This window comes from Abramis brama (assembly GCF_963993115.1).
Source record: "Abramis brama genome assembly, chromosome: 24".
Classification (NCBI taxonomy): Eukaryota; Metazoa; Chordata; class Actinopteri; order Cypriniformes; family Leuciscidae; genus Abramis; species Abramis brama.
In genome coordinates, this window is record NC_139986.1 from 13,561,808 (window position 1) to 13,584,133 (window position 22,326).

Below are 22,326 nucleotides of genomic sequence, written 5' to 3' on the forward strand. Positions count from 1 at the left end.
TCCAAACCCATGTGACTATCTTCTGTGACAGAATAATACATTTATATTTATTAAAAATAACAATAATAACTATTCATAATGAATAAATAAATTATTAATTAACTGATTAAAAAGAATACTAAAACCGAAAATAAAAAATATAGCCTATCTTGAACGTCTGTCGAAAACCAGGTCGTAACCTATGTGACTTATAATGGATAACAGAATAATTAAATAATAGGTATTTATTATTTATTATCGCTATGATTAATTAACATGTAACTAGTATTAATTTATTAGAATAAAGAGACAATGTATGGGGTAGATTTTGGACTATCATTCTATCAGAGCGTGTCCTCAAAACAGAAGCTCTCGTGTGTCACGTGACGGTGACGTCAGGCCCTGCGTTACTGTGCGCCACTGATGCAGGGGGATCCATCATGGCGTCGATGCAGGTAAGATCACAGCTGACATCTAACCCTGTTTAATCTATCAATCACTTCTTGATCAGTTGTCGAGTGTGTCGTCTATGATAGTGTAAATGGTGTTTTTTTGGATACGCCTAATAAGGGGATCGAATATTGCTGTGTTATTTCTGAAATCATAACTTGTCCTCCTCGCTGTTCCTGAGCTGCCAGGGTGAGAATTATCGGTGCTTTCAAAGCAACAGCTGGCGAGCAGGACTCACATAAACTACTGATTTACCACAAACACAGTGAATGTAATGAGTAGAATCAACGCGTTCTTTCTAGAACTTTCATGTGTCTGCTATTTTAATTGCTTGAAATCATGATATCAATGTCTATTTATTTTTATCCAGCCTTGCAAGGTTGTTTGTGACTGTGCAGGACGTATGAAGTTATATTTTCATTCAACTTGACTTAATATTATTCAGTATCACTGTTTTATGTTGAATAGAATATTGGCAATTACAAAAAATAGGCAATGTTTGTTGCCACTGTTTTCAGTGGTTATTAGTGCTGATGAATCGAATCTAACTTAAAAGTTTATATATATACCGAACACACATAATATATATTTACAAACTTGTTTGATGCGATTAATCGATTTGACAGCATTAATATAATATCTACAATTAATGTATTGAAACTGTGAATTATAGTAGTTTTAAAAAATATATTAACTTATACTGTGATGTTGCAATGCTCGAATTAGTGCTGTTAAAACGATTAATCGCATCTAATATAGATTTTGTTTACATAATATTTGTGTGTATACATATATATACACATATTATATTTCAAAAACCTTTATGTTAGATGTGATTAATCTTATATGTCTATATGTAATAATATGTTCTTATGACTTTTTGAAGAGCTATTTTGGACTGATATATTCCTGTGCATATTCTTTAGATTAAGGGGTTTTATTTAATTAAGAACCTCTGCTTTAGATTTTTTTCTTTCTTTCCTTTGTTTGTTCAATACTTTCTTTCTCTCTATTTCTCAACAGAAAAGGTTACAGAAAGAACTGCTAGCCTTGCAGAATGATCCACCCCCTGGAATGACCCTAAATGAGAAGAGCGTACAGAACACGATCACACAGTAAGGCCAACGCTTCCTGACTCTTTGTTTAATCTTATACCCATGTGTGTGATCACGCTGTACTTATTAACAGGCTAGATTTCTCAAGCCGCCCTGTATCAGGGATCGTCATATTTAAAAGTGCAATATGACTCTTTGCATTACGCTATTGTTGTCTTGTCAGGCCTGGAAAACTCACCCATTGTGGGCATATTTTCTAAATTTTAAACAAAACATTTCCCATGTGGTGTCAATTGTAAGGCTGCTCTGCCCGATGTATAGTGATGTCTGCTCTGACTAATCAAAAATTAAAGCTCGAGAGGGTAGTATTGCTGTAACAAACCTTATTGACCTCTTTTTGGCTTGTGCATGGTCGTATCCGTGTCTAGGAATATATAGCAGTCTTTTGAGAAAAACTGTCACAAGACAAAAGAGTGTACATCACATGTGTACATCACATAGTTCCAGAAAGGATTACTTATCTGAATCTCAATATAACCAGTCTTGTGCACAGTGGTGCATCTATTTGGAAACGAACTGACTTCACATACAGTATGTGTTTATATCTTTCTGTGCTGCAGTAATGAGAATAAATGATTGACATAATTACTCGGTTTCAGAAAGCTAAACTTTGACAGCCAAGGGTTATAAATGTAATGTTTTCTTTTACGGATCTCTGGTCGGTATTACGGGAACATAATGTAATGTGGGTTAGCCTAGCATTTTTATTCAGCCGTGTAGCCTTGTCTTGGTTTGTGTCAAAGAAATGTCAGGTATGAGCTATAAGTATAGCAGCTTGCCAAACGTGTTTGTCCTGACTAATTGCTGTAATTATGTTCATTGTTGTCCTTCAAGTTTTTTGGAGGATGTTCTCTGTGATGTCGATTTGATTTTAGGGCAGTTGTGGTGGGTTGAAACAAGCCCAACCAAATCCAACCTTGTTTTAAGATGCATTTGAACAGTATTACCTGTAGCGATTTGATAACTCGTCTCATCATGGTTATACAATATAATTGCAAATATGTGAGATAACTCCAATAATTGTGCTGTTTAAATTTCAATCACATATTGGAGGGATGCTCCGATCGATTGGCCGCAGACGGGGTATCGGCCGATAATCACGTTGTATGGGTGTATGCATCTCAATCAGCTCCCCAGTTCAGTAGTCAGGGCACTAATTAGGGTGTCGGTCATTAAAGGGCTGTCTCAATCGCAAAATCCTTCATGTGCACTGGAACATTCCCTAAAAAATCCCACAATGCATCTCAAAAACCAGGGAGCATCAATGCTCACTATGCTCCCTTAACGGAAATCACGTCACATTTCTGAAGCGTCAAATCTAAAACGCAAGAGCCAACTCAATAAATATAATGAAACGCAATAGAAGATTTGTCGAAAGAACAGGAATTATGGTGGACTCCAGGTTTATTCTTGCCTATTTCTTGGGGAAATCTTGTTAAAGCCAACATTTATTGAAGACATTTAATTCTGAATAAAATGTAGCGTCACATTCTTTGACAAGCAAACATTTACCGCACTATCTAGATTTGAATTTTGGTCAAATACATGCTCTTTTTGCTGTGTATAAACATAAAATGTGCTTCAAATGGCACTTTTCATATTTGCATTACTTTAACGACAAGACAAGGCGATGAAGCTGTTGTGGAAAAAACTAATAAATAATACCAGTCACGGCAGCAATCGTTCTCCCCTCTGCTATGTTTAAAGGTGCAGTATGTAATATTGACAGCTAGTGGTTGAAATGGGTACTGCAGTACAAATTAAAATATTGGAGGGAGTTTTTTCCCCGCCCCCTCCTCCTTAGACTCGATGCGGGTTGCCAGATTGAGGACACACAACAGGAGTGAATACAATTGACAATGGAAGGTGAGGAGACTTGCACACTGTAAACTGATGAGGTCATTTATCCACGTTTTATGATGTTTCCGTTCATAGATTTATTTTTTGAGCCAGTTCGTTTGCTGGCTTCCATAACTGCAATATGCAGTGTTTTCCGCCAACTGGCAACCCGGGGGTGTCGAGATACTATTGGATAAATTGCCATTCTGCCATTCTGACAAAGAATGCACATTTCAAAGTAAAATAACTGGAACTATACAATAACAAAATCACATATAAGCAAGTCTAAAAAAGTGAGTTTTAAACAAGGATTCAAGCAAGCATGTTTATTCTCATATGGAATAGAGTTCCAGAGTTTTCAAGCCCTGTCACCCATAGAGCGCAAGCGAGTTGAGGGAACAACTAGTCCTGGTCCCTGTCAAGATTCTAGCAGCTGATTTTTGGACATATTGCAATTTATTTAGGGTATTTTTCAAGGCCCGTGCAAGCAAAGCATTTCAATAATCAATAGGGGAGAAAACAAATGTATTGATACATTTTTCTGCCACAGTAAATGATTACATGGGGCGCAATCTTGCAATATTTCTGCGATGAAAAAATTACGTTTTAACAGTGTTCTGGACATAAGGGACACATGTTAAGTGAGCGTCAAAAATCACCCTTTTTTTTTAAAACTCCGAGACAGAGCCATCAACAGGCTTTACGTAACTGGTGGGTTGAACCAATGATCATAACCTCTGTTTTATCTCTGTTAAGGCAAAGAAAATTGATTCATCCAATTTTTTTATCTCAGAAATGCAGTGTTCCAGAAAAACAACAGCCACATGATCACCCAGTTTTGAGTGAATGTAAATCTGGGTGTCATCTCCATACAAGTGAATCTTAAGTCCAAGATATCTAAGGAGCTGACCAACAGGAAAAATATACGTTAAAAAGTAATGGACTCAGAGTCGACCCCTGGGGAACACCAAATTTGACTGAGCTAATTTTGGACTTGTGTCCACCTGTGGCAACAAACTGTCTGAAAGGTAAGACTAAAACCTGTTTAATGCAGTCTCAGAGATGCCAAACACAGATTCCATACGAGTGAGTAATCTGGAATGATGGACTGTGTCAAAAGCCGCACTGATGTCAAGAAGAATCAGAATTAACAGGCAGCCCAAGTCCGCAGCAATTAACAATTGCTGTTTCAGTGCTATGATATTTGCAAAATCCAGATTGAAGGGGCTCAAACTAATTATTTAGTGTAAGATGAGTATACAATTGGGATGGCACAGTTCACTCGAATTTTGGCTGAGAAGTAGAGATTAGAAATGGGACGATAATTATTGAAATTGTCCAAATCAACATCGTCTTTTTTGGTACAGGTGTAACGGCATTCATTTTAAAGGCTGAGCGTAGAGAGTCGTTTAAAATACTCAAAACAACAGAGTTTACAGAGTCAAAACATGCTTTAAAAAGCAAGTTAGTACAGGATCAACTATTGAGGTGGCAGCCTTCATTTGTGAAACTTCTTTGCCCAGAGAGATCAAATCAAGTGTGGAGAATTTCTGAGAGCCGAATCAGCTGGGACAGAAGTAAATATTTATACAACTTTGAGCCTTATCAATCTTAGAGCTGAGAAAATCATCACAGAGATAAGCAACAGGTTTTTTGGAAGACATGATACCTTTAAGCTGTCTGTTAATGACTTGAAACTTTTTAAACAATTTTATTAACAATTATCAGCTAAACTTGACGGTTGCAATCTCTGCCTTTATATAGATTTAAGTGGTCCTTCCAAGCTTGGTGATGTACATTATGGCACTGCCAACTCTGGTATAAAAATTATTTCAGAGTTTCCCAGTATTAAATACAACTTGAGAGGGGGGTTCATGTCCAATTTCCGACTAGGAAATATTTCCTAGGCATTAAAAATATATCAGTCAGAAATAGCTTTTTAAATTAAAATTAAAAAGACATATGAGATATATATTATTACTTTTCGAGCAATGGAATATCTCATTACAATTTTTAAAAATGTGAACAAGTTGTGCCCTTCATTATTATACACATCGATACAAACGATATTGTCCAATCCTAGGGGAAAACTTTGAAATTACGTTCTACACACAGAGAAGTTCGCTACACATTTGTACAGAATGGAAAGACCTGCACCAATCATTTTCGGTACAATTACACCCCTATATCTATAATAGCATCTTCTTTCATGTGAGGTAATGTTTCATGCAACTAAGGCAGAAATGTGAGCTCCTGTGCTGACGCGGCACTGATGGTCCAGGAATATTTTCACTTTGCCTCCGGAATGTTCTCACTCTTCTGAAAACAAACTGCTGTTGTTGATATGATAATGCCGTGGCAGGAAAATGGCATTGTGGGATGTCACTTTATCTGACGCTGGAGTTATTCGCAAGAATTTTCTGTTTTCAGTTGTTCTGACATTGATACTGCAAATTTAAATGTATGCTTTTACTAGGGGGGGGGTGTGCTTCTACTAAATTAACTTGTGATTCATTAATTAAATATGGTTAAATCTGTTAATAATATATTTTTAAATGCATTTATATATTTATTTGTTACATTTTAGGGTAACATGTCAACATGAGAAATGATCTCATTATATAATGTAGTGCATTTCTGTTCCCAAAAACTAAAGTTCATTCTTTTAACCACATTTATATCGCTCTCTGTGCCAGATGTTTCCTCCAGTGATATCAGGCCTTGTATGCTAGTAATCTCAGTGTGAAATGCTTTAGAGCAGGGGTCCCCAACTAAATTGGCAAGAGGTCCACTAACCCGATCAGCCCAGTAAACGAGGGTCCGGACATGCAAAAACACCCAGCAATAATTCAGTTTTCTTTCCTTTTATTAAATTGTAACAATGTCAACAAATTGACAATAAAACCTATGACAATAAAATCTTTATCTTTAAATGTATTCAACTGATTTTGTTGAAATTCATTCAAGTATGTTATTTCATTTTAGTGCAAATATTCAAATGTCAAACCTTTCAACATCAATAACAGCAACAGGAAGCATAAAAATAAATACTGAAAGTCACAATCTTAATATATTAGGTGCAAATGATTTACCTTCATAACCACTCAAAGAAAATACATTCAGTGTTGTGAACAGCTGCTATTGCACATAAACTTGCAAACACTGTATTTCAAAAGTGCAAAAAGGGAACAAATAATGAACCTCATAATGCATTATATAAAAAATTGTTAAACAATACTTCTATTAGTGCAACAAAAAATAAAGTAAACATTTTTGTAAACTTAGCTCAGTGTGAGAAATTTGCATTGGCACTGGCAGCCAATCTCTTAAATCTGGGTAGGAATGGAGTCAAAGCCATTCTCAGACATGCATGCACATGGTCATTGGTCAGTTGTGAGCGGTACTTATTCTTAATGATGTTTAGCGTAGAGAAGGCTGACTCACAGCTATAGGTAGAGCCAAACATTGTTAATGTGTACACTGCCACTTTAAGTACAGGAAACTTTGCCTTTGGCACAGTCTGCAGCCAAAATGTGACAGGGTCAGAGGATTCACATTGCTCTCTTAACACTACATCAGCCTGTAAATCTATTAGCTCCATTTGAAGGGCCTGTGCATTAGCCCATTTGTACATATGTACTGCCTCCTTTGAGAAAGAAATAACATTCTTAACAAAAAACTCCTAACAAAGAGCATCAGCTGATCTCCCAATGTAAAGCCATCAAAGCGAGCCTTAAAGTTTTCAATCAACTTTTGGATAAAGTCAGAATGAGCAGTGACATTGCTCTCCTGTATCTCCTTCATTGAAGGAAAATGTGTACAGTCCTGCTCAAGATCCATTTTCAGAATGTCCAGTTTCCTCTGAAAAGACTGGACTGCAGCCACCAAGTCACACACAGAATTGTCTTTCCCTTGAAGCTTCAGATTGAGGTCATTTAAATGCCCTGTGATGTCAACCAGAAAGGCCAGTGTGTCCATGTTACTTTCCTCTTCTAAAAAGTGCAAAAACACCTGAGCCTTGTGACTCTTTTGTTGTGCAAGGAAATCTTTAATTTCATTTCTTATCTTCCAAAAGCGAGCCAGCACTTTTCCTTTACTCAACCATCTGACATTGGAGTGCAAGAGCAGGTCATTGGCAGGAGCATCTACTTCTGCTAAGAACTCCCTGAGCAGACGATGCTGGTGAGCTGATGAAGCCCTGAGAAAGTTAACTAGTTTGGTGATGGTGTTCATAACTTCTGCGTGGTGCTCTGAAAGTGTGGAGCAGAGAACAGACATGTGGATAATGCAGTGATATGACAAGAGCTCTGGGTTGTCTTCTTTCAGTCGACTGACTGCACCCTTTTCTCTTCCCATCATAGACGGTGCCCCGTCAGTGGTGATGGAGACAACATTTTTTACATCAATTCTCCTCTGTGTCAGCATTTCCTTTATGGCCAAATATATGTCCTCTCCCCTGGTATGCGTTTTTAAAGCTGTGACGCCTAAAATGTCCTCTACAAATGTTTTAGTCTCCTCATGATAGAATTGGACATACACCAAGAGCTGAGCGTTGTCACTCACGTCAGTTGATTCATCAGCAGCTAACGCAATGCACGGGGCACTTTGGATGGCGCTGTCAAGCTGGGACTGCACATCTTCCGACAGCAGCTCAGCTCTTCTTGTTGTTGTTGTGGATGATAAAGGAATCTGACGAACCTTTTGTTTTAGCTGCTGTCCTTCTTTACCCTCAAACAGCGTGTCTGCCAACGCCTCCATACATTCTTTCACCATTCCGGAGTCAGTAAAATGCTTTTTATGTTTGCCCAAAATCCACTGTACTCGAAGTGAGCACTCGTAGGCTCGTTGCTGTGCTGTAAGGGACTGTGTTATCACCCGTGTTGCACGCTCATACTGTCCTTTCAGTTCACCAATTGTCCTCGCGGGTGATCCTGGCGGGTAATTTTCATTGAAAGTTGTGTGTCTTGTCTCGAAATGCCGCTTGATGTTTCCACTTTTAACAAGAGCAACAGACTCCGAACAAATAAGACACACGGGCCTCGTAGAGCTCGATGACGGCAAAATGTACGCGTACGCTTCAGTCCACTCATCTTGAAAGATGCGGTTTTCAGAGTCCACTTTTCTAATTTTTGACAAAGCCATAATAATCCATTCACGAATCTCATAGTAATGTGTGTACAAGCCAAAGTTTGTGATCTCTCCGGACCCCGCTCTTGCAAAGGACCTGACATAGACATAGCTGCCCTCGCGCACGCCTGTTCAAAAATAACTTTCGGTAAAAATTAATTTTTATTTTTATTCCAAAACTTTTTAACAAAAATGTTTAGAGGTCCGGATAAAAAGGTCTTGGGGTCCGGACCTGGACCCCAGTCCGCCAGTTGGGGACCCCTGCTTTAGAGTGAAGGACACACATGTGAGCTGTGAGCACCTAGTGATATTATATCCCAGTGAGTCCCATGCGTTGAGTCAGGAAAATCACCTCCCTCTTTAGTTCTGTCTATTTTCACTCTCACTTAAATACCTTTGTTTCTAGGAAAGGACGGCTTGTTAAATTGCTCTCTATAAGTTTATGATAGCCAAAATGACTGAAAATTGACCAGAATATCCCAGAGTGACTTCAGTCAAGGGTTTTCTGCCAGAAAGAGCCATCATCTGTTTGACCTCTGACATAGTGACGCTTCCTTTATTGTTTAGTTCAGGATATTTAATGGTTGTCTTGTCTTTCATTGCTCATTATTTTGCTACTTCCTGTCTCTTTCTTTTTTATTGCTGAAGTTATGGCTGGCAGTAGAGTAGGCATTTTTTTTCTCTTTCTCAATAGAGAGAGAGAGAGAGAGAGAGAGAGAGAGAGAGAGAGAAACACAAGGGAGATGAAAGTCAATGATTGATCAGAGATGCATCATAAGAAGGGAGACAGATGGTATCAAATACGTAAGGAATAATTGACGACAGGCCGTTGAATTATTAGAAAAATAATGCACACCCGAGGTGGTAATGCGGTCACGACGCGAAGCGGAGTGGCCGTTCACCTCGGGTGTGCATTATTTTTCTAATAATTCAACGGCCTGAAGTCAATTATTCCGCTTATACTACAGTTACCACACCTCGAAACATTGTTCAGATTATGTATTTCAAGACGTTTGTAAAGTTTTTGTCATTAAAACGCTCTTATACTACAGGGCCGTTGAATGCTTGAATCTGATTGGTTGACAAACGTTCTAAGGTGTGCATTATTTTCAGGGAAACGCACAGCTAAAGTAGTTCCAGGCAGGTCTTGACCGCATTACAGTTCCATATCACTTCGCGTAGTCAACTGTAATAACGGAAAATAGGATACAATTCATAACAAGAAAAAACATTTAGCCCCATGCGCTTGATCTGCAATTTTCAATGTCTAGCTTCACAATCAATGGAAACATGCAGTTTAATTTTAATATATAAAGTATATAGTCCTATATAATCAATAGAAAATTAAACTGAATATAGGCTAAATAAATGGATAGTCCTGCAGCACGGATTTTTATTGCCGATAATTTAACAAATAAATAATTATTGATAGGCCTACTTGTTAAAAGGGCTTTGTGTTTCATTTATTTGGCTAGTCTGTCATCTGTCAATAATAGAAAAAAATGAACGAATTAATTAAAACGAAATGAATAAATAAATAAATAATAATTTTGACGCACATGCTTTTTCTGTCTCATTATTGCATCATCTCTCTCTAATAACTGCATAAAGCCGGGGACACAGTTAAAGGCCGGTTATGAATGTAATTTGATACTTATGACTGATCATGTCCAAATGCGTGTTCAGCGCGTTCAGTCTGTGTTCAAAGTCGGTGTTTAAAATCTGCAGTCGATGAAAACAGTCAGAGAATGTGTCAGCTAGTCGTGTGTCCCAGCATTAGTCTGCTATCAGCGGCTCAAACCTCCGTTACTAACTCTAAAATGACGTTTTGTAATTAGCAACGGAGGCATGGGATTAGATGCGTAAGAAATTAGTCCTACATACAAGAGCGTTTTAATGACAAAAACTTTACAAACGTCTTGAAATACATCATCTGAACAATGTTTCGAGGTGTGGTAACTGTAGTATAAGCGGAATAATTGACTTCAGGCCGTTGAATTATTAGAAAAATAATGCACACCGAGGTGTAACGGCCACTCCGCTTCGCGTCGTGACCGCATTACCACCTCGGGTGTGCATTATTTTTCTAATAATTCAACGGCCTGTCGTCAATTATTCCTTACTTGTATGTAGGACTAATTTCTTACGCATCTAATCCCATGCCTCCGTTGCTAATTCCAAAACGTCATTTTAGAGTTAGTAACGGAGGTTTGAGCCACTGATAGCAGACTAATGCTGGGACACACGACTAGCTGACACACTCTCTGACTGTTTTCATCGCAGCATATTTTAAACACCGACTCTGAACACAGACTGAACGCGCTGAACACGCGTTTGGGCATGATCAGTCATAAGTATCAAATTACATTCATAACCGGCCTTAAAGTGTGTCCCCGGCTTTATGCAGTTATTAATGCAGTTATTAGAGAGAGATGTGCAATAATGAGACAGAAAAGCATGTGCGTCAATATTATTATTTATTTATTAATTCAATTCGTTTTAATTAATTCGTTCATTCTTTTGTTTCTATTATTGACAGATGACAGTAGACTAGCCAAATAAATGAAACACAAAGCCCTTTTAACAAGTAGGCCAATCAATAATTATTTATTTGTTAAATTATCTGCAATAAAAATCCGTGCTGCAGGACTATCCATTTATTTAGCCTATATTCAGTTTAATTTTCTATTGATTATATAGGACTATATACTTTATTTATTAAAATTAAACTGCATGTTTCCATTGATTGTGAAGCTAGACATTGAAAATTGCAGATCAAGCGCATGGGGCTAAATGTTTTTTCTTGTTATGAATTGTATCCTATTTTCCGTTATTACAGTTGACTACGCGAAGTGATATGGAACTGTAATGCGGTCGAGACCTGCCTGGAACTACTTTAGCTGTGCGTTTCCCTGAAAATAATGCACACCTTAGAACGTTCGTCAACCAATCAGATTCAAGCATTCAACGGCCCTGTAGTATAAAGCATTTTACATTCCAGAATGTATGCCATGTGATACTGTAAACCGATTACCATGGTAGAGACTTCCACATTACTGTAACTCACCCTTATACAGGTCAACTGCAGTATTCAGTCATGTGGCACAGTGAGAACATTTACTGTATTGCCAGCAAACTCTGTTCTAGCGCAAAACCTCATGACAGTTTCATAAATTCATCACACCTTTTGATAACACACTGAATAGATACTATTACAAACATTATGGATTTTATGTTACGTAAGTTAGGTAATGGTATTTTCTAATGCGGCATCTGTAGCCTGTATTACTGTAATTATTTAAGCAAAAAGTGTGATGTATTTTGCTTTGTTTGCTATTAAATTAACTGATTGTTAAAAGTACTAAATTGAAAGATGATCAGACTGTTGTGTTTTGGTGATTAAACCAAATGTTCTCATTACATATAGCAGTAATCTTGTGTTTGACACAATAGTTATGTGGACTGAAATGTGTATAACTGTTATGAAAGCATGGGATCAGGATTTGAAAGAATGACCAGCTGTGTTACAAGTGCAATAAGTTTGGATTTTTGTAGTAAGAGTTTTGAAAATGTACACCTAAAGTACCAAAGCGAAAAAAAAAAAAAAAAACTGTAATCTCTTTCTGTTTCTCTTTACAGATGGATTGTGGATATGGAAGGAGCATCTGGTACTCTTTATGAAGGGGAGAAATTTCAGCTTCTATTTAAATTTAGTGGTCGTTATCCCTTTGACTCGCCTCAGGTAATTCAAAATATTTTTTATTCACTTTCTTTAATTCTAAATAAAGTGTATTTAATATGGTCAAAATATATATTTTTAGAATATATTTTTAATTGCAAAATGAATAGGAATGAATTAATTATTATTATTTTTTTAATTAATTTCTTTGCCAAATTTCTGGCCAGTGTTATATACTATTATAGTTTTTATTAACATTTTGTATTAGCTTTTATTTTTATATTTTCAGTTTTCATGTATAATTTTTTTGTTTAAAATATTTGTAAATGGTTTATTTAAATCTTAGTTTTAGTGGTTGTTTTAATATTTTAACCTAAACTTATTTCATTTAAAAATTCATTTAGTTTGTTTATCATCTAATATTTATATTTTATTTCATTTAAGCTTTCAGTTAACAAAAATACTTTTAATAATTTTAGTTTTAGACAACAGTAACACTGGTTTTCCATCTACCATTTTATTATATTTCTGTATGTAGGCAGAGACAAATCATATATCGCTGATGATTGATCACTCATGGTAACATTAACTTCTCCTCCATTTGCTTACACTCAACTACAATCACTCACAGTGGGCGGATCACATGTACCTGCTCATTTGCATAAAATCACATTTTGTGCATTGCTATACTCACTTTAATATTCATTTGTAGTAGCTAAGTGTACATTATAGGGTCAATCTACACAAGATTGAGCTTGTAGACTGCGGATTTAAAGGCCAACTTTGAGGGGATTAGCTCTGATCTTATTTTACATATCAGTCCCACTATAAATAACAGACCGGTATAGACCAAATTAGATAAACATGCTCACACACCACTTTAGAGTTAAGAACTGCATGACTCTATGGAGGCAGGGACTGTTATAGTCGAAAAAATGCATTAGAACAAGTGACAGAAATGCTGTTGATGGTTTAGAGCTGATACAAAGTCTAAATGGAGCAAGGTAAGTGTATGCCTTAGTGTATATTCTTAGTCAAATGACTTTTACATGTGATAAAGGAAGGAAGCACTTAAGATTAAAAGTTACTCAATCTTTTTCGTTGCTGAAGTAGCCCTAGCAGAGTTTGTGTGCATTTAATCGGAAGTGAGACTGGCTGTATTATGATCGCGAGCGCTCTATGCTTTTCCGTATGTAAGTCCGGATCTGGCGCCGGCTTCTCATTCAGCCGGCTGTCTCTGTCTCCACGTCCTAATCTAGCGGCCTCATGCCAATTGTGAGGACTAAGCACTGGCTTATGATTTAAAGGGATAGTTCACCCCAAAATTAACATTCTGTCATCATTTGCTCGTCCTTGTGTTGTTCCAAATCCAAATGACATTCAAAAGGAGAAGTTTTGAAGAATGTCTATGCTGCTCTTTTCCATAAAGTGAATGTGGACTGAAGCTCTCAATCTCTGAAAAGGACAAAAATCACCATAAAAGCATCATAAAATTATAGTCTAAACTAAATGCACTAAATCTCAAGTCCTCTGAATTTATATAATAGCTTTGTAGGAGGAACAGGTCAAAATTTAAGTTATTCATGGAAAATATTGCTTGACCACCATAGTCGAGTCAAGTCACCTTTATTTATACAGCGCTTTATACAATACATATTGTTTCAAAGCAGCTTCTCAGTGATGAACAGAAAAATAACAATCAATGATGCAAACTTCATCAAATACGAGATATTTTAAATTCTGCTGTACAGAAGACAATAGTGTCATTATTCAGCTGAAGTTTGAATTTCAGTGTTAGTTCAGTTCAATGACTGTGTAAAGTTCATTATGAAATTAGTTTAATTCACCTGTAAGCAGAAGACTAGTGTTGTTGTTCACTTTGAGTCAGTTCAGTGTTAGTTCAATTTAGTTCAATAACTTGTCGATGTTGCAAAATTTGTCAAAAAAAGTTTAATCTGGTTACGGGTACAAGGCAGCTGTGGTGTCGTCATCGTTCAAGTTTTCTTCAAGTGTCTATCAGATGGTCACCATTTATTTTCATTGTATTGAAAAGAGCAGCTTGGAGCAAGGCAAGCACACATGGTCATATAGTGTGCCATATTGAAAGATTTTTTTTTTAATTGTGTTTATGTTGTGTTTTGACAGGTAATGTTCACAGGAGACAATATACCTGTCCATCCCCATGTTTATAGCAATGGCCACATCTGCCTGTCCATCTTAACGGAGGATTGGTCACCAGCTCTTTCGGTGCAGTCTGTTTGTCTTAGCATTATTAGCATGCTGTCTAGCTGCAAAGAGAAGGTAAGTGTCTCGCGTCACAGTGCAATAGTTTTCTTGATGTGTACTAGAGCTGCACAATTCTGGATGAATTGAGAATCACAGTTTAAAAATAGAGATCACAGTTCTCCCACTATTCTGGCAAAATGTTAATTGCTACAGTTAAAAAAGTATGTTCTATATGGTATGAATGCGTGTAGTATAAATGAAATTCGGACATACTACACCCGCCATGTTGTCACTGTCATGTGACTTACGGCTACAGTTGTGATGCTTCACCTTTTTTCACAAGTCCTCTCCCGTGGCCTCATGGGATAGTGAAGTGTCCATTGAATGTACTCTTCAGAACCTGCCGGAAGTAGTAGGTCATCCAGGGACTTTTCACCTACTGTTTTTTTTTTTATTAATACTACAAATTCGGACATACTTCTACTACTCGGTTGTTTTTATGCCTATCATATAGGATGGGAGCATATTCAGACGCAGCGAGCATTTTTGAACGAATCTCTTGAATGAATGTTCACTTGTCGCCATCTACAGGTGTAATATAATTGATACAATCTTTATTTGAATCATCAAATTACTTTCATGAGGTGGTTTCCTCTATTTTGATCACTAACGTAGATATCAGAGTTTATATCCGAACTATAAACCTTTATCCCAGTACTTCTGTGATCATTTAAATAAGTGTAACACAGAAATAATGATACTGTCTGGTTGAAATATACCTACACAAATGCTGTCTCTGGATCAGCGGAAGTGCCAACAGAGATTTGAATGTTCGCTGTGATCGTACTCGTCAAATGTTTAATAGACATAGCCGAATCGTCGTCATTTAGGAATAAGATCATGTGGGTGTTTAGATTTTTAGATTTTGGTTATTGTATCTCTTTGGATTCTAAAGTAACAGTGCAGATGAATGTGTAAAGATGGCACACTTAGATTCTAATATGGGACATATTAGACGGATATGTTTGTTCATTAGTTACAATAGTAAGACATTAACCGCATCACACAGCTATATTTGGTGCCTTTCTGAATCAATGGCTTACTTATTATAGTACGTGCTTAAATGTGTCTTAACGCTGACTTTTTGACTGGTTGACCTTAGTGACAGGATAGGAAAACAGTCGAAAATTAAGCATTTATAATCTGTTAAATTTACACCCACTTATTCAAACATTTAATGACATTTTCTTGACAAAATGTAAAAGAAACTCCAAAAAGCTTAAAAGCGTCATACATTTGCATTGATTTTTGTAAACATTGTCTCTGTGAACTAGTTTCATATATGTAGTATATACACTACCGTTCAAAAGGAGATTTTTATTTTTTATTTTTATTTTAGAAATTAATACATTTATAATGCAAGGATGCATTACATTAATTAAAAGTGACAGTAAAGACATTTATAAAGTTGCAAAAGTTTTCCATTTTAAATGCTGTTCTTTTGAACTTTTTTTATTCATTAAAGAATCATGAGAAAAATGTAGCAGTTTCCACAAAATATTACTGTTTTTACTGTATTTTTGATCAAATAAATGCAGCTTTAGTGAGCATAAGAGACTACTTTTAAAAACATTAAAAAAACATGCCGTCCCCAAACTTGAACGGTAGTTTATATAAAAATATATGTATTATAATTATTATTATTTGTATTTATTTATGACTTTTTCTTTACAGAGGCGGCCACCTGATAACTCCTTTTATGTACGGACATGTAATAAAAATCCAAAGAAGACAAAATGGTGGTATCATGGTAAGAACTAATGTTTTATTTGAAAATTGATAAAACATTTCTAGTGGAAATGCATTTTAAATGTATTTAAAATATGCCTTTTTTTCACAGATGATACCTGTTAATATGAACTTTCTAGAACTTCCGGAGGGAAGAAGTCCTACTGACCTATAAAAGCACTTTTTTAAAATCATATGGTCTCTGAACTTTTACCTTGGACTCAAACTCAAGCATGGACTCCACCACAAACATGGGAGATGATGTCAGCTGTGTTACCGGTAACCAGTTGGATGCATGTTTAGGGGGAAAAAAAACGATGGAAGAATGGAAATAAATTTGAGAGAGGATGGAAACGGACCCATCGTTTGTTTGGTGTGGAGAAATTTAAATTTATCCAGGAAGAATGATTTTTTTTTTCAATATTGAGATTATTGTTGTCTTGGATCGCACATGTTCCTGTTCTGTTTTGTCATTGGTATATTTTAAGGTCCATGTGTCACGTGCAATAACAAGAATGGGTGCATATCAGGGCCAATAATGAGAAATCCAAATCATATTGTAGAAATATGGATCCAAAACAAATCTGGAAAAGATTGTAATGTCCCTTTGATTTTCTCTTTCCTTTTATTCCTACTGAAATTATATGCACTGTGAAACAATCTAAGAAAAGAACAGTTTATTGTTATGCAGACATGCAGTTCTAATGATGGCGAGCCACTCCAGCAGGGAGAATTTGGATGCTCCACTGTAAATAGTTTAATTTAAGAACGGTACAGTTTTATCTCATTCCCCTCCAGTTCTGACATCAAATGGCGGTTTCATTGTCACTTGTGCTTGTTGGGACTATATTTGGTCTGTATGAGCATTAGAACCAACCTTGACCATCCATGAACTCATATTTACCTCTACCAAGTCATATGGGATGGAACCAGTGTTCTGTGTAGTTTTGGCATTAAAGCTAAGCTAGGTAACCCAATATACTGAATGTTGGCAAGAATGTTCTGTATTCTTATTTGTATAAAATGTTTTGTATTGAGATGTAAGCTCAAATCTCTTTAAACTATTCCATCTTAAAAGTTTTCTTCCTTGTTTTCTTCCACATATTTTTGGTCATGCTTTTACTTTTTTGTGCAAGTAATGAAAAAAAAAAAGAGTAGAAGAATGGCAGTATGTTTGGGAGTGTATGTCTTATTTAATTCTGGGTACTTTATTCTCTGTAACCTCAGATGGTTTGGAAGTTATTGTGGTTTGTATATTCTCAAGATGTTGATTATCCTGGTCATACTTGTCTGGCTCAGGTAATTTTTTTCAAGGAAAAAAAAAAAATCACAAATATTCCTAAATATTTTCCATTCGAATATATTTTCCCTTAAAGGACTGTTACATAGTTTAATAAAAATGTATGCATAATATTACTCTTAAAAGTGATATTAACTAAACTGGCAGCATGGTCTACATGTAGATAGACAAATGAAATAAATGCAGAGCACATATTTGATAATGTTTGGATCCTGCACTTTTTCCACAAATTATTTCTCCAAAAATGAGTGTTACTAGGGTCAGAGATTATCGGTAGTTTGGCATTTGTCATCTGGAATAATAATAATAATAAAGATAATCTGTCCCCAACGGTTATATATGTTTTATGTACAATATCTAACCCTAACCCTAATGTATTGATTAACTTCATACACTCCAAAGATGTATTTTTTAGCCATTTATTCAGAAATACTTGAATATTCCAAACCTGGTTGGCTTGTCGTCTTTTCCATTGTCTGTGATACTTCCAAGTGAATGTGTTGGAGTAGAAAAAAATGGAGATGGCCATGATTCTTCCCTCTGCACACAATATCAAGATACTTTATTTTGTGTTACACATGTAGTTGTCCTTACTACTGAAAGAAAATGTGTGACAACAGGGCTAAACTTGAATGTGTGATTGGTGGTTGAGAATTATATTGGTATTATATTGGACACCTGTCATCATTTGAAAGGAAGCCAATAAGTGTACACGGTTAAGTAGACTTGGGTATCTAAACTTTTTTTTTTTTTTTTTGTTAATGAAGGGTTCTAATAAAATTTTGGGTTGCAAGTTATAAGATGTAATATGAGTTATTGTTTTTCTTCTTTTTTGGTATGTACAAATTATGTAAGTTGTGCCTGTTAATTTAAAAATAAAAATACAGGTTTTGAGTGAGTCTTTATCATTTACTCTCTGCATAACCACAGTTGTTCACTTTTATATATACAGTATATATATATATATATATATATATATATATATATATATATATATATACAAAATATAACAGTACTTGCGTGACTGTATTGTGCCAAGTGTAAAGTTTGGTGGAGGGGGGGTTATGGTGTGGGGGTTTTTTTTCAGTTGTTGGCCCCTTAGTTACAGTGAAAGGAACTCTTAATGCTTCAGCATACCAAGACATTTTGGACAATTTCATGCTCCCAACTTTGTCGGAACAGTTTGGGGATGGACCCTTCCTGTTCCAACATGACTGCGCACCAGTGCACAAAGCAAGGTCCATAAATTGATGAGCGAGTTTGGTGTGAAGGAACTTGACTGGCCTGCACAGAGTCCAGATAGAACACCTTTGGGATGAATTAGAGCGGAGACTGCGAGCCAACATCAGTGCCTGACCTCACAAATGCGCTTCTAGAAGAAAACATTTTATCACGATAAAACGTGATAATTTAAGTTGAGAAAACTTAATTTCTTTAGGTGTTACCAATTGAAGTAATTTTTTTAAGTTGATCCAACTGTTCACTTTTTACAATGTATATATATATTGTTTTATGGTGTGTACTTTACTCTTAACACCTTTTACCTATTTATTTATTATTCTCAGGTAAGGTAAAGAAAGTCAAATCTGACCTAAACCATAAGCATTCAAAAGGTACTTACAATTTGGTCAGGAGACTCCTCTGTGGTATGTTCTCATTAAAAGTCTTCCAGCATCATAAATCTAAGTCTCAGTAGGCAGATTTTGTAATCAATTAAATTTCTTTTAATTGGTTACTTTTCTTTTTATAATAAACAAAAATAGAAAGGCAAATAGAACTTCATCATTTAAGTATAAAATACAATAATCACGTTTTGAAACAAAGGTGTAGTAAGCTCTGAGCTTCTTATCTTCTGCTTGGGGTTTCTTGTCCTCAGCTCTGGGCTTCTAGGATGTCGGGGGCACTGCCGTATCAGTATCCCAAGAGGCAAACAGTTCATCAGTCTTTTATACTTCTGTTGTTTACAACAGGCGTTAGGTTGGTACTCCTCCAAAGTTTCCCAGATCCTTCTCCAGGCAGGTGCAAGCGGTCCACCTCTTCATGTCCTTGAACTCCAGTAAACTCAACTAAAATGGCTGAGTTCATTTAAAGTTCTAGGAGTCCTCTAGCGCACACACATAATCGCACTTTTCTGCTCCTCTTAACATGGGTTAGCACAGTCACATATACATACAAGTACATCTATGCCAAAACAATATAAGCCATCTTTTACAAACAAAATAAATAACAACAATGAATGCAATGCATTATATCCAATACATTGGCTAAATATGTGTAACAAAAAGGCATCTACAATAAACAAGGAGGCAGGTAATTGCATTTTCTTGATATTATACAACTATATATATATATATATATATATATATATACAGCGGGGGAAATAAGTATTGAACACGTCATCATTTTTCTCAGTAAATATATTTCCAAAGGTGCTATTGACATGAAATTTTCACCAGTTGTTGGTAACAACCCAAGTAAGCCATACATACAAAGAAACAAACAAAAATAAGTTCAGAAATTAAGTTATGTGTAATAATGTGAAATGACACAGGGAAAAAGTATTGAACACATGAAGAAAGGGAGGCGCAAAAAGGCATGGAAAGCCAGGACAACTGCTGAAAACTTACAGTAATTAAAAAGCAATCCAGCCCCCTGTCAGTGGAAATTCATAACAGCTGGTTCAGTCCCAAATGATGGCCTACAAAAAGGTCTCATTGCCAAGGTGTCACACAAGACACATCTCATGATGGGTAAAAGCAAAGAGCTGTCTCAAGACCTTCGCAACCTAATTGTTGCAAAGCATAATGATGGCATTGGTTATAGGCGCCATTCTAAGCTTCTGAATGGTCCAGTGAGCACTTTTGGGGCCAATACGGAAGTGGAAAGACAATAATTTCACCATAAATTTGACCAGTGCTCCTCGCAAGATTTCTGATAGAGGAGTGAAAAGAATAATCAGAAGAGTTGTCCAAGAGCCAAGGATCACTTGTGGAGAGCTTCAAAAAGACCTGCAGATAGCAGGTACTGTTGTCTCAAAGAAAACAGTAAGTAATGCACTCCACCGCCATGGCCTGTATGCACGCTCACCACGCAAGACTCCATTACTGAAAAAAAAAGCATGTTGAAGCTCATTTAAAGTTTGCTGCACAACATTTGGAAAAGCCAGTGAAATACTGGGAGAATATAGTGTTAGGGGTTAACAGTTTAGGACCCATGGACCAGATGTTTGAAAAGAAGACCTGGAGTCAGAATTATAAAAAATTGAAGAAAAGTTTTACTGAAGATAGTTTGCAGTTTCATCAGCAGAAGTCAGCTTCAAGACTCACACAGGAGTTCGTAGGCCGCCCCGCTTACAGTTACAAAGATCACAGCAGTTATACCATTTCCAAGGTCTAAGCTACGTCATTGCTTACAGGCTGAATGATTCTCATTGGCTAAGAAATAGATAAACATAGTAATTTTCCATACATATACAGATAGACTGAAGCATATCTCCATAGATTATGCCGCTGACACTCGGACCCTGAAGTTAGGCACGTCGTGACCTTCCAGGTCGCAAATTTGGGTTGCTGGGTGCCAGCTTGTCTCAAACAACAACTCAGTCAATCCCCAACAATGCCAGTGGTTCCTTAACCTGTAAGCAAGAAGACTAACACACACCCCGACACACATCTTTTCCAAGGTTGGATTTGGCCAGGCTCTAACTATAAACAGGAGTCTCGTCTCAAAACATGATAAGTTCTTTCTCTCAGGATAGGACACTTTATTCTAAATGGAAAGTATAGGCTTTAAATGACAAATGGTCCCTTAAACTATAGACTTTAATGATCCCTATGTGTTTTAACATGTTGAAGACCTTTCTCAAACACAAAACAAGTCCTTATTTAATTTCTGGAAGCCGGGATAAATAGGCAAGCAATGTTACTACATTCAAATATCAAATACTGACATTAAAGAATACATGAAAATAACATTTCAGTAATCACACTGGTAACTTCAATAACAAAGTAAAATCTCCAGAGAAGTCATCCAACTCATGTGATATTTAGAAGGAAAAATATTGATTAATACCTTGATGATAATCACTCATTACATATACATTGAAGCAGCAGTGGATTCCAATCCACCCCCTTCAATAGTGTGGACACATGAGAGCAAAATTGAACTGTTTGGATGCCATAATACACACCATATTTGGAGGAGAAATGGCAGTGCACATTACCCTAAAAACACCATACAACTTGGTGTTGGCTCTTGGACAACTCTTCTGATTATTTTTTTTCACTCCTCTATCAGAAATCTTGCGAGGAGCACTGGTCGAAGCAAATTTATGGTGAAATTATTGTCTTTCCACTTCCGTATTATGGCCCCAAAAGTGCTCACTGGACCATTCAGAAGCTTAGAATGGCGCCTATAACCAATGCCATCATTATGCTTTGCAACAATTAGGTTGCGAAGGCCTTGAGACAGCTCTTTGCTTTTACCCATCATGAGATGTGTCTTGTGTGACACCTTGGCAATGAGACCTTTTTGTAGGCCATCATTTGGGACTGAACCCTGTTATGAATTTCCACTGACAGGGGGCTGGATTGCTTTTTAATTACTGTAAGTTTTCAGCAGTTGTCTTGGCTTTCCATGCCTTTTTGCGCCTCCCTTTCTTCATGTGTTCAATACTTTTTCCCTGTGTCATTTCACATTATTACACATAATTTAATTTCTGAACTTATTTTTGTTTGTTTCTTTGTATGTATGGCTTACTTTGGTTGTTACCAACATCTGGTGAAAATGTCATGTCAATAGCACCTTTGGAAATATATTTACTG

General features: G+C 36.4%; 1 protein-coding gene across 1 annotated transcript; it reads left to right on the top strand.

The window, feature by feature from the left end:
• The first annotated feature begins 376 nt into the window (after nt 1–376).
• ube2wb (ubiquitin conjugating enzyme E2 Wb) lies at nt 377–18,397 on the top strand. The gene is made up of 6 exons (XM_084102124.1): nt 377–434; nt 1,453–1,544; nt 12,150–12,252; nt 14,335–14,490; nt 16,150–16,225; nt 16,316–18,397. Exons 1-6 carry the CDS (start codon nt 420–422, stop codon nt 16,327–16,329), a joined length of 456 nt encoding a protein of 151 aa, XP_083958250.1. The 5' UTR covers nt 377–419; the 3' UTR covers nt 16,330–18,397.
• Nucleotides 18,398–22,326: the final 3,929 nt, after the last annotated feature.

Coding starts and splice junctions, on each gene's coding strand:
- ube2wb (XM_084102124.1), top strand. Junction 1,545..12,149: donor GTACAGAACACGATCACACA/GTAAGGCCAACG, acceptor TTCTCTTTACAG/ATGGATTGTGGATATGGAAG. Junction 12,253..14,334: donor ATCCCTTTGACTCGCCTCAG/GTAATTCAAAAT, acceptor GTGTTTTGACAG/GTAATGTTCACAGGAGACAA.